This window comes from Oryx dammah, unplaced genomic scaffold (assembly GCF_014754425.2).
Source record: "Oryx dammah isolate SB20612 unplaced genomic scaffold, SCBI_Odam_1.1 HiC_scaffold_12, whole genome shotgun sequence".
Classification (NCBI taxonomy): Eukaryota; Metazoa; Chordata; class Mammalia; order Artiodactyla; family Bovidae; genus Oryx; species Oryx dammah.
This window is the reverse complement of record NW_024070196.1, coordinates 24,907,228-24,921,283: the sequence shown is the minus strand read 5'-3', so window position 1 is coordinate 24,921,283 and position 14,056 is coordinate 24,907,228. Positions and strand designations below refer to the sequence as shown.

Genomic DNA, 14,056 nt, shown 5'->3' with positions numbered 1-14,056 from the left:
AAATATTAAGGTAAAATGAAGAAAAATATAAACATATTGAAATATGTTAGATAGTGGGAAAATTTTGATGTGCATGTTTTGATTTTTTCATAGATGAATTATGTTGTAAAATCTCTGCTCCTGAACCAAACCAAAAACTACAGAAATTTTGGTGATTATTTTTAATATCTCTAATTTCTCCAGTGTTAAATAATTAAAAGAAGACTTACAATTTCCTCAAAAATATGTTTGTTGATTTTTTTAACTAATTTATCATATTTGGGAAAAAATACATTTTTTGAAGGCTTGTTACATGAGAAAGATCTATGTAATTTTATTATATTGAATTCATCAGGAAACAGAACAAATTGACTATAATTACATTTTTTAAATCACAGTTTGTTCTCAGTGGTAATATCACAGCCTCTGACTATAAGGGATCAAGTTACTTGCTAGTGTAAAAAGATGTATTTTAAAATTTGTTTAAATATATCTTTATATAACAGGCAGTCTATCACTTCAGCTGTCGTGCCATGTAGAACAGACCATTTCCAAGAAGTGGAAAAAAATAAATTGCAAGAAATTGCAAATAAAATCTGTATATTGAAATGTTTCTTTAGGAATGACCAAAACTTCATAACTCAGGTGTGGCCTGTAGTTTTCTGCTATACAAGTCTCACAGGTTCTAAAACAAGGGCATTTGGATGAGAAAAATAAATGATGTTGAAGTTATTTTCTCCTGGGCCTTCAACCTGAGATGTTAAAAATTTCCAAAAGCAGTGTGGAAGATACGCATTTTTAAATGTCCCATGTACTGAAATACTTGGCATTCCGGTCCTTTGTGCAGTCACTGACCACCACAAAAAAAAACTTAAACATGCCTCTGCTTGTCTGGTCATTAAAATAGTATACTTAATGGGGTCTGCTGCTGCTGCTGCTGCTGCTGCTGCTGCTGCTGCTAAGTCGCTTCAGTCATGTCCGACTCTGTGCGACCCCATAGACGGGGGCCCCCTGTCTCTGGGATTCTCCAGGCAAGAACACTGGAGTGGGTTGCCATTTCCTTCTCTAATGCGTGAACTAGTGATATATGAAAAAAAGATAAAGTCATTTTCATCTTTCAGTGGCTCCCTAAGGTGAGGCCAGGTAATGGGCACAATTTATTTGGTTCTCAAACTATACATTTGAGACGAAAAAAAATTTTTTTTCAATGAATATTCCTAAAACTTATTTGAAATTTACTGATATACATTTTATGTGATTAAAAAAATTGTTTCTAATAAGTCAAAGAGGCAGAAAACCATACACTTCAAGAGAAAAAATTTAGCACAATTGAATATCAACTAGCCATGAAAACAAGTTCTAATAAAAGTTCCTTCTAACATCTCATAAAAGTACCTTCAAATATCTTAAAGATAATGCAGAGACTAGATCATTAAAACTTTTCTGTGTGATTATCATATTCAGAATTATAAGAATCCTTGGGTACAGTGCTCAAAAAGATGTGAAATACTATTATTAATGGTCTCATGAGGTATATTTGAAAGGGTTTTATCAGTTATGTGATGAAAAATTGTATTAATTCCAAATTTTGCATTAGCACCCATCTTTATCAGGATCTGGTAATATAATTCTATCTTAATATTTGAATTTTTCCATCAACTTCAAATTTAATATGATATAAATTTATTTTTTAAATAATTGCCCATAATTGACTTTTAATGGTACCTCTATCTATCAAAAAGACCTTTTATTCCTTATCACACTATAAATAGGGAGTGTTTAGAGTACAGTGAATCAAAATACAGATCTCTCTGGTTCTATAGCTTCTAGTTACCTGCTGTGTCAGTGTGCATCAGGGATATTCGTCTTCCCTTTCTCTCTCTTTTTTTTTTTTTTTCTAATACCTATCTCTTTATAAGAATAAGATAACTTAACTTTCCTGGTGTCTAGAAAATAGTTGACCTGTTTTACTTGCTGATCTTAGTCTGATTCCTTATCCCAGCTTCAACTCACGTTTATGTTCCTCAGTAATGCACTGATGAGTAATTTAGTTCTGGGTTTATGCATGACAATTATCAATATATTATTATAATCGAAGTCAGATTTAGCATTATACATGCTGCCGCTGCTGCTGTTTAGTCACTAAATTGTGTCAGACTCAGTGTGACCTCGTGCACTGTAGCCTGCCAGGCTCCTCCGCCCATGGGATTTCCCAGGCAAGAAAGCCGGAGTGAGTTGCCACTTGCTTCTCCAGTAGATCTCAGTGCAAGGATCAAACTCCCCTCTCTTGCATCTCCTGCTTGGCAGGCAGATTCTTTACCAATAAGCCACCTGGAAAGCCCCAGCATTATACACAGTTTAATTTAAAATTTAAAAAGTCATTATAATGTGAGATTAATATATGATAAGAAGTTTGGTGTTATATCTTTAAACAATTTACATAATTAATTGTTTTAAACTCCAGAATACTTGAGGATAATCTGGGGGCTTAGTAATTATGAAAAAATTATTTCTTTGTATTATATAAAGAGCCATTAACATATGCATATAAAAAAGTAAATTATTGTGTGTCAGGATTTTACAAACTAAAACTTGCTCAAGAGCTCAAATCACTCATAATATTTATAGAAGAAACAATCAAGTGTTTTCATTACACTCTCTTGATTAAAAAAATAATCCATGGTTTTTTCACACCAGGCATTTCATGCATTTGAGAGTTTCTGACGTACAGAATAATCACTCTTTGGTTATTTCTAATTGACCCTATTTTTAAACATATTTAATAAATGCATTGCTCTGTCTAGAAACACATTAAAATGTGATTTTTGTTTGTGTGCTTACTTTTTTACATAATGCTAGTTATCAAATTGAATAACAAGATAGTATTCTGTAGTGCCCCAAAATGATATTTTGCTTAAGAGACTGAGTGAGCTTTCTTGGGTCATAAATATCATGGTTAGTATTCTTGTCAGTCTACAGGAGACAATGAAACTTGAAGATGTCATTTGAAATCTTGGTATTCTAGGATCAGTAAGCAAACATTTCTGTGTTGTCTGGGACAAGTGTTTTCCAATATAGAACAAGTAATAAGGTATTCGTCAATAGCGTCTGCAGCTGACTCACCTTGCACTTGGTTACCTTGGTTTCACTAATTACAGTCATTTGTTCTGGGCTTGTCTAAGTGGTAAATGATAAGCAGTTTGTAGTAATATGGACTACAAGAGTGTCACTGAAAAATAACTTATAGGAAGTCATTTTCTAAGAATCTATAAAAGTATGCTCTTGGCCACTCTTATTTTATTCTTATCATTTATTGGTGTATCGATATGTATGCCATGTTTCTGTTGAATTTCACTTTTTATTTCATGTCTAGATCTTATTATCTAAATATCACTCGCACTTCCCATATTTCTTCCATTTTTGTCTCTAAGGAAAAAAATATGACTTATCATCATTAGAAATTACAGGTAATGAAGGCTTTCCACTTGGGTTTTATTTTTTCTGTTACGAATTTCAGAGATTTTCTTTTTTTAATATTCATTCTCACTATTTTCTAATTATTTAAATAATTTAGAGTCAATATTTTCCCTCAACATCCTGACCAGTTCAGAAACATCTGTCTCAAAACCCTGTTTGCCAAGAGTCCTACCCTCTACAAAATAATATAAAGCGATTTGGGGCTTCTGTCAGGTTAACACAAGAAAAATCTGTTAAGATACCTTTACCCATTACTCTTTACATTGCCTGTAATTTTTCACTTCTAAGCAGGGAAGATTCCCTGGAGGAGGGTATGGCAGCCCACTCCAGTATTCTTGCCTAGAGAATCTCAGGGACAGAGGAGCCTGGTGGGCTACAATTCGTAGGGTCACAAGGAGTCGGACATGACTGAGCGGCTGAGCACAGACACAAGCAGCTGGTTGTGTTGATAAAGCCTCCATCCGTAGCTTCTCTGTTTTCTGCTCACAGGTATGGATCTCTTCTCCAACTGCACCGAGGAATGTAAAGCACTTGGCCACTCAGATCGGTGCTGGATGCCCTCCTTTGTCCCTTCTGATGGACGCCAGGCTGCTGATTATCGTAGCAATCTGCATGTTCCTGGCATGGACTCTGTTCCAGACACTGAAGTGTTTGAAACTCCAGAAGCCCAGCCCGGGGCGGAGAGGTCCTTCTCCACCTTCGGCAAAGAGAAGGCCCTTCACAGCACCCTGGAGAGGAAGGAGCTGGATGGACTGCTGTCTAATACACGAGCGCCTTACAAACCACCATATTTGAGTAAGTATTACATAAAAGGCTGTATCAAAGTCTTCCCTTTCAGGAAATAAAGTTCAACATGCCCTTCTTCTGAGTAAAAATAGAATTCAGGTTGTTTTCAAAAACAAAGATAAAAGTGACTCCGGGATGCAGGCAGCACTTTACAATACAAAAACGAATATACTTAACCAGAAGACAGGTTCCTGGGTTAGTATATTAAATCAAACATAACTTCTGATGTTGTTGAAAACATTTTTCAAATGATCTTCATATTTCCTTTGAGTATTGCTCACCTGTTTACTTGATTTCCATGTGTTTTGAAGGGCTTATATAAGGTGGAAAAACGTCTCTTGACACAATTCACAGAGAAATTTTGTTTGCTTATTGATACCAGCATTTGTCCATTTCCCATAAAGACATTAAACATGTTAGGCTAAGTTCAGAATACACTGCAGCCATCAGTTTGATAATTTTGCGTAGTTTAGTAATATGTTGGCATGGATTCAAGTCACTTATCAGAATCAGAGGAACTACATGATGAAAGCATATCAATACAGCAATATTATTCATTTATTTACAACAATAGGTTCTTCTTCTAATATTGAGACTTTGATAATTGTACTCAGCTCTTTCGATTTGGGGACCCTAGTCTCTAAGTGGATTATTTTATACAATCAGCTGAAAAACAAATGCTTTAGGATTATTTATTATATTTTATTTGAGGGCCTTGGTAAGGAAATTATTCCATTTATTCTCTGCTATAAAGGAATCTTTACTTTTTAATGGTTAAATACCACTGATGATTCAATATTTTGATCAAACCACATCAACTAATATATGATAAGAATGGAAATTATAAAAACTTAATCAAAAAATGATTTTTATCTTGTACAGCAAATCCAATGTACATGTCATTTTCATACTTTCATCTTCCAGTGCAAAAAATAAAAATAATGTTACTATAAATTAGAAACAAAAATGAGCCACTGCAGATATATCATTTCTTTTATGACTTATGAAGTGGGATGAAAAAAATACTTATATGGAAGAAAAAACCAGAAGAATTTAGCCCTTTTATGTAAATATGAAAGTCATGGATTAAATACAAGGAGGATAAGGATATGACTACAACTCTAGATATTGATAATAAGAGTTATTATCTTACGATTAAAAATGTGAATCTGCCATTGAATACATGCATTCTGATAGCAACAATGATCAAATTGTGTATTAAGAAGGATTGCATTCAGTTTTTCAAATTACTTAGGAATGACATAGTATGTTAGCATTTCAGAATCAAATAATTATGCCTCTCATGAATTATTGATATTTGTTTTGCTTCATTTTATAAAGTTATCAAATATGAGGGCACAAATACTTAAAGAAGGTATTTTGTTGAACTATCTAACAAAATATCTTATAGATGTAATTTGGATGCTAAAGTCCTAATGTTTTACTTACACATCTGCATACACTATGATTTAAAGGAGCTTAAAATCAAATTTTAATAAATAAGGACTATGATTCACTATTTGCCCCTCAAACTAAATTTTGGATTTAAAATTTTACTTACCAAAGTTTTCCAAATTTAAAACCACATATTCTCACTAGTGTTTCACTTAAAGTAAGAATATGAACTACAGAAATATATTACCAGTAATGTCAAGGCAAAAATTCAAAGTGTATATGATTCAGAGTAATTCAAATGTGTATTTCTAAATAAATATACAATATTTTCTGTTAGCATATATTACCTGGTAATTCTACATTAAATATAGTGAGAAATCAATTCACCCTCTTTAACTCTTAGTGAATACCAACCTTGATGAAGCTTCATTTACATTATAGAACTGAAATTTTGAACATCTATAAAAGTCTTTCTCTACTGACTAGTTCTTTTTATTTTTAAAAATCATGGTAACATTTTTTGTTGATAAAAATTTTAATGCTGCATATATTATAATGCCAATGTCTCTACTTTAGGAATCTAGTATTTTCACTTAGATCCTTGATTTCAGGGATTATGAAATATGTTATCAGTTATATGTACTGCTAGAAATCAAAGAATGCATGTATTATTTTACAAAGAAAATTAAGATTTTTTTGCATATTTTCCAGACGTGTTTTATAATCAATTAATTTTGAGTAGCAATTTATGTCTTCTGTTTTAGTCAGCTCAGCTCACATTGCTCAAAATTTAGGATTTGAGGTAAAGTGTGACCAGGATGAAACTGAAGCAGAAAATTAGCTATCTTGCTGTTTTTATTTATACTCTCCTCAGTTCTTCATATAACTTTAGTCATATCTGAACTTTTTTTAACTTCCAGTGTTTAATGTCATCTTAGACACAAATTATCTTTAAAATTACCTTGTGCCTCTGACTTAATAAGCATAGTCAATTTTATGCTTAATCTAACTATACAAACTATCAGAACCATCCATTCCTGAGTATTTTGTCCCCAAATTCACATAGTGGTAGCTGTTAATATGTCTATCATTTATCATCAGAGATGAAAATATTCTCATCTTCTAAGTTGAAAAGCACATCCCTTATGTTACTAAAGAAACTAAAAATTAGCACTAAATACCTTTTTTAAAATCAAAGTGTTTAAATAATTCTCGAGAAAGCAGTTTTACTTTTGCTAAACATACATTTAGTTTTTAAATGAACATAATATACATTTTTATGTTAAAAAATGTACCTGTATATTTAGTTACTTTTGTGAAGCCCTAAAAAAAAAAACCCTTATGAGGCTAGTACTATCACTTAGAAATGATCCCAGGGAAATGGTGATACACTTCATAATACAAATGAGGTCATTGTCTGCACCCAAGAACTTTCCATTTCTACACCTCTGATTGCTAGAGTTAAAATTAAAAATTGGAGGAAAACAACTTTTACACAAAAGTGTGTATATACATGTTTTAAAAATATACTTTGTGTTTCTAAATAACTACCTGTATTCAGTTTTATTTCTTCCTTTTTCAATGTATAAGAAAAGATCCATGAAGAGCATATACAATGCACTTAATGAAATGGAACTTACTATTTTTAATCAGGAGTAATTTTGAACTTATCTTTTAATACTTAACGTCATTAGTCATGAGCACTTTACGACCATGCCGTCTCTTATTTGTGTTATGTTGTAGATTTCTCAAAGGAATACACTAAAAGATTGAGAAAATAAATTTAAACATGTAGAGTATGGTCATACAGAGTTTAGATTTTATTTTTAAATGTTAGTAAATTTTAGCTTAGCTTTACCTTTAATTTTTACTAGAATAATAAATAATATAACTAACTTTTAATAAAGTTAATAATTGTTTCAACACTTGCTAAAATGAAATAAAAATATTCTCTGGAGTTTAAAATTCCTTATATTCTTTCATATGGAATTCAATAATTTCTTTAGAACTATAAACATGTTATTAAGTGAATGATAAGTTAAACATAAAGCAATCTAGATAGTCCAAGCAAATAAGGAACATAAAAATAATTTAAGTTCAAGAATATAACTGGTAAAAGTTATATCATTAATGTAATTTAGAAAATCCCAATATTTAAAATAGTATATTTAGTACTGGAGACTTCCCTGGTGGCTCAGACCGTTGAGTCTGCCTGCAGTGCGTGAGACCCAGGTTCGATCCCTGGGTTGGGAAAATCCCCTGGAGAAAGAAATGGCAACCCACTTCAGTATTCTTGACTGGAGAATCCCCATGGACAGAGGAGCCTCGGTTCAGTTCAGTTCAGTCGCTTAGTCCCGTCGGACTCTGCAACCCCATGGACTGCAACACTCCAGGCTTCCCTGTCCATCACTAACTCCTGGAGTTTACTCAAACTCATGTTCATTGAGTCGGTGATGCCATCCAACCATCTGATCTTCTGTCGTCCGCTTCTCCTCCCACCTTCAATCTTTCCCAGCATCAGGGTCTTTTCAAATGAGTCATAGGAGCCTGGCAGGCTACAAAGAAAAGTCGCAAAGAGTCGGACACGACTGAACGACTTCACTTTCATTTAATATTATTTTTGTAATCTTTCTTACTCATGATTTTGGCTTCACATTTTGAACATTATCCCTTCAGATTTTTTTTGTCTGGAAGCAAGTATATCTTTCAGTTTAAATCAGCCTAAACAATATAGTACTAAAGATATAAAGATTTGTGTTTTGGAAACCTGTTGATTTCTTGTCAAAAACATAATTGTTCCCTAAGAATTGAAGACAGTTATAAGATAAATGACTAATGAAGTTTCATCTAAAATGTATTTGTGAAATATTTTTTTTTATTTGTTTAAGGAATCATACAAAATAAATTATATTGAATAGAGTGAAAAAGCCTACATTGATATGACTTTTAAAAATCCTAAATCCATGAAATTGTCTGCAATCCTAGGACTGTAGGAAACCATCTATTGAAAAGTGTTGCAATTGATTCTGTTTTCATATCAAATAACATTTATAGTGGTCCAGGCATGTCAAAAAATTTCTCTAGCTGTCTCCTGAACTAACTTTGTTTTTGCCTACTTTGGAGCCCTTTTGAAATTTCAACCCAAATCATACATAACATAGTGTTAAGAAAAGATGTCAGAATTTGGAAACATTGCATTTAAAATACTGCTGTCACTTTAACTTAGACTTTTCATTGGTGACCATCATTTTAGGAAAAAATTCTTTTTTGTATCTATATTATTTCTACCTAGAACTTCTTAAAATTGTAGAGTATATTTTGCTGAGTCCCACCTTTTCCAATCCTTTCATTATTTCAGTCTGCCCTCTAAGTGTTGAAGTCAAGATTGTGTAGGAGCATATATAGAATTCAAAATAAAATGACTTTTCTTAGCAGTACAGATAACCCTTATATCCATGTATAGTGTTTTCTTTGGGATTTGTATATTCCTCTAATGTCATAAACATAGTATCATTTTACCAAATATTAAATTCCACAAAAGGTATTTTTATATGTGGCCTCTTAACATTTTTGTTTTTTAGGTCCATACATTACTAAATGAGTGGACATCTTTTTCAATATTTTTTTTTCTTTTTTTAAAATGGATGTTTTTTTCTGTTCACTTTTTCTTCAAGTTGTACTGCTTTTTAAAAAAAATATCCTACTTCTGAGATTTTTGTTCTCTCACTAATCTTCATAAAAATACATCTAGATTTGCGAGCCTAACTAATTTATTCCTTTTTTTAGTTTATCTCTTTGTGACAAACCTCTGGTCTTTGAATCACACCAGTCTTTCTATTTTTCCATTAAATTCTTTTATTTTGTAATTATAAATTAATCTCTCATAGTCAAAAAAGTTCACTCACCTCAACTCTGTGAGCAGGAAACGTATGACAACTCAGAAGAAACCTGACCCTAGTTCATATTCTCTATATATCTACTGTTAGAATTCAACGTTCACTGAATTTTACAATATTGCACTGTTTTGAAAAATTGTAATCTATTCACAATTCATATCATTATTCTAGTTAACTGATGCAGCAGCTGACTGGAACCTTCCTATACTCTAGATAAGTGAGATGTTATAAGATTATATTGTTTCTTCTCCTTTAGTTGTTGAGTAATGATCTTCTGTAACTAATATGATTTAAAGTGAAAAATGCAAATATCTTCTGAGGTACAGATATGAAACAGAGCAGTTCATTTTAAATCTATACATCTGGCAATTTCTGTGGACAGTTTGCATTTTACTTATTTAGACAGCAGTGCTTCTCTTACAATATGTCACTTAAAAATTTGTGCCTTTGGGTGAAACTAGTTAGTAGCCGATACTTTCTTGGCATATTTAGACTCATTATGCAACTCTGCATATTATAAGTGCTAAGTAATTATGTGATGGGAAATGAATTAATGGATGAATAAGTGTTATTAAAGTAACCAAATTTTCTTTAATGCTGTCATCGTATTTTAATTTACACACACGTCTACACACAGTTTTGATATCTCTTGGAGAAGGAAATGGCAACCCATTCCAGTAATCTTGCCTGGAAAATCCCATGGACAAAGGAGCCTGGCAGGCTACAGTCCATGAGGACACAACAGAGTCAGACACGACTGAGCAACTAAACAACTACACACAGTTTTGATATCTCTAGGCAAATTATCTGGTAGCTCGGCGGTAAAGAATCTGCCTGCCAATGCACAAGATGGGAGTTAGATCCCTGGGTTGGGAAGGTCCCCTGGAGAAGGAAATGGTAACCCACTCCAGTATTCTTTCCTGGGAAATCCCATGGACAGAGAAGCTTGGTGGGTCACAGTTCATGGGGTCACAAAAGATTTGGATATGATTTAGCGACTGAACAACAGGCAACTCTCTTTATTCAATTAATAAAACATGTTTTAAATTGCTTATATTTCTCTCTAAATAGTGTCTATAAGCTTTTATGAGGGAAGACAGAATTTGAACTCATTCAAAATACTGAAATACACCTAACAAAAGTGTTTTGTGAAATATGATGTTTTTTTAATACCTTAAGATTTTAAATTTCTTTTGATTTATTTGAAGAATTGAATTCATATCCTAAGGAAGAAATATATTTGTTTTTATTTCTTAACTCTCTTAGAATTTTAATTGCTCCCCTTTCTGTCTGTAAAACAATACTTTATGTTTTACTTACTAGCAACTTTCATACATAAGCTCTCATCTTTCACATTTTTTAAAGCTAGTGTATGTTCCTTTCTTTGCTCTGTTACAGTCACTTATTCTTCTTATTTAGTTCCCAGGTAGGAGGTGTTTATTTGTGTGTTATTAATTACATTTTTCAATTCATTGATACATGGTTAAATAAAATATTGAAGGTCATACAGAAGAGACAATTAATAAAACTAATTTATATATTTATTCAAAGTTTTACACTGATTAGTAAGTGATTCTTTATCTACATAAAACCATTCTTTTTGTGCACACTTTGCATTTTATTGAATTAACATTTAGCATATTAATATTATTTATATACCTCGTTTTATATTACAGATCATTTTCATCCTCTTTCTTATTTTGTACATTGGAAGTAAATCCATATAAGCATTTGTCCATCACATGAGCCTAACAAAGGAAGATTATCAATTAAAATATAAATAGAATTATCAATCAAAAGGAATATCTACTTGGGAATTTTTCCTGCCTCATCATTCTGAAGATCATGGGTCAAAATTTAAATGCATTAATTTATAAAGATATTGTATATAAGTCTGGAATTTACAACTTCAATTGCTTATAAATATCATTAAACATTGTTCAATACTCAATGTGCCAGACTTTTTTTGAGTGAGTCTGCGTCTTCTGAAATCCTTTTAATAAGAATTAGATAACATCATTTAGACAATGTAGTTTAGAAACTGTTTTGGACCATAAGGTTCATTGTTCAAGATTAAATAATACTACTGAGTCAAGACTAAACTCAGCATAATGTGGATCCACTTAATGTTTCCCAAATAACATTAATAATAATAATCTTGTAAGTTTTATATTAAAGTCCAATAAGATTCCCTAATTACTGCATTAATGATTTCTAACAACCTACATCAGTTTAGGTGGGGACAGTATAGAAGATTTGAAACATTCAACCCAAAAATGTAATCGTATACAAAATAACATGCATAAAAACAAGTCGTAAGGTATAAAATTTACAGGAAAAAAAAATCAGGTCTTAATTTCTTATTCTTTGATATAATACACAACTTTATGTTTATACATTATATCTAGGCACTTAACTTCTAGGCACTTCTTTCTCCTAGAGATAGATTATTTTTAACTGTAGGGATTAAAAGATTATATGTGAACTTTATTTCAATAAAAGTTTTATAACCTTTACTTTAAAGTGCTATCTAAATCATCAAGCATAGCTTTTAAGTCATTGAATTAAACAAGTGATTATAAATATATCTTCTGTGTCCTATTTTCATGATTCTGTTGTATGGATACAGTTATGCATATATGTATCCCATAGAGAAGCATTATATTTTTAATTTAAGTTTAATTTTTAATTGTATCTATCAATTTCCAGAGAAAGAATAAACAAGGATTATGCTTAAGATAAGAGTAAATTTATTTAACTAACTGCTACTTCATTATCAGAAGCCGTTTAACATGATAGTGTAGTGCTTTTTGAGGAACAGATGAGTGATACAATCAAGTTTGGTTGTTCCTTTATTTGTTTTTAAACTACTAGTTGTACTTTTGAGGACCAGTTCATATTATATCATGTAGCGAAATTAAGCATGACTCTGTAGAGAAAATTGATGTCTATATTATAAGGAAGACATTATTTTTACTGCTTGTAAAAATGTTGTAATCAGTAGGGCTTTTTTTCTTTTTCAATGTTGATGTTGACCAGAATCCCACACAAGATTCTCATATCACTTGTGTTGGATATTTAACTGCATGTTTTACACAAAGTAGAAAACTGACATTAGTTTGTCATCAAATATTCCAAGATTCATATATATGCCAGTAACTATGTTTCAGCTGAAATTTGGATAATTACTGTATTATTCCATAAAAAGCATATTTGTAAATGTTTTTGTCAGAAATTTCCAAAATCAGTGTTTTGAAAGATAAGAAAAACTTAAGCCTAGAAGTAATACATAAAATAAACTCAATATCAAATGTATATTTCCTGGGTTATATTGTTAATCATCCTGGGTAGAGAAACTTTTCTTCTTATACCTAACTAAACACCATTGGGCTTTGTCTCAAAGGGCAACATACGGTAGAAAGTTTTTGAGTCAAAAATGGCAACAGTAGATAAAGTATACGTAGCAAGATGTCTTGATGATGTACACTTGATGGTGTATTTAAGATAAAATACTTCTCATGTAGGTTTAATTGAAATGGTGGTAGGTCCTCAGATAAGAAAGTTAATGTTATAGTTTGACAGTTGCTCTCCGTTTATTTTTAGAAGTATGTAGAAAACCTGAAGATTGACCTATAGAATTATTGTACTTTACATCTTTAATAAATCTGATGCCGGAACTAGTCCCCTTGCTAGTGACTAGTAATGTGGCTTTAAGTTTTATTTACCATAGAACTGTTCATCAGACAATTGCACTGGAGATCATGAATCTAGATCTGTCCTGGGGGAATATATATTGGTTCTTGACTTAGCTCAGTCATTTTGATAAGAACAATGGTAACAGAGAACAATATTATGTAGAACCCATACACTCTACTAAGTTAGGTTTTTAAACATTTGAATTGATGGATAATTTCAAGCTTATTCAAAAAAGAGAATAGTTTACTAAACTCTCCACATTCTCCAGCTTAAACAATTACCAATTCTCGGCCAAATTTGTTTCATCCAAAAGCTAATATACTTCTCTTCATTCAGATTTTGTAAAGCAAATCCAGAAACCCTACTGTTTAATCCATAACTATTTCAGCAGGTTTATTAAAGTTTAGCATAACCACAAGAATACTCTCTCTGCTTAAAAATTTTCTTGCTATTGTTCATTGTCTGGTCATTGTTCAAACTTCTATAATTTTCTCATAACTCTTATTTGCATTCATAATTAATTTTATTCATGAATAAAGTCAAGTTTGTTGATGGAAACCCATCTTTATTTTAAAACTTTAATTAATAGATGATATGTATATTGGACAGACATGGCATGCATATCATACCCATGTAGAAAAGTACCAAAATCACAAATGGATAACTCAAGAAGTTTTCAGAAAGGGAGCACACCTGTGTCGCCTGGAAGCACATTAACTGAGCACTGACTCTAGTAGCCAGAACATCACTAGCATCTTAAAAAGTCCACCATTCTGTCCCCTTCCAGTTACTACCACTCACGGGGTTACCTAGCCAAAGATTAGTTT

At 31.8% G+C, this 14,056-nt stretch overlaps 1 protein-coding gene across 1 annotated transcript in view; it reads left to right on the top strand.

Annotated features, from left to right (window-relative positions):
* The window catches only part of PCDH10 (protocadherin 10), a 45,884-nt gene that overhangs the window by 9,806 nt on the left and 22,022 nt on the right, over positions 1-14,056 (top strand). Inside the window, exon 4 of the mRNA XM_040250507.1 lies at positions 3,946-4,251. Coding sequence (XP_040106441.1) covers positions 3,946-4,251 — 306 coding nt within the window. The remainder of the gene's footprint in view (positions 1-3,945; positions 4,252-14,056) is intronic.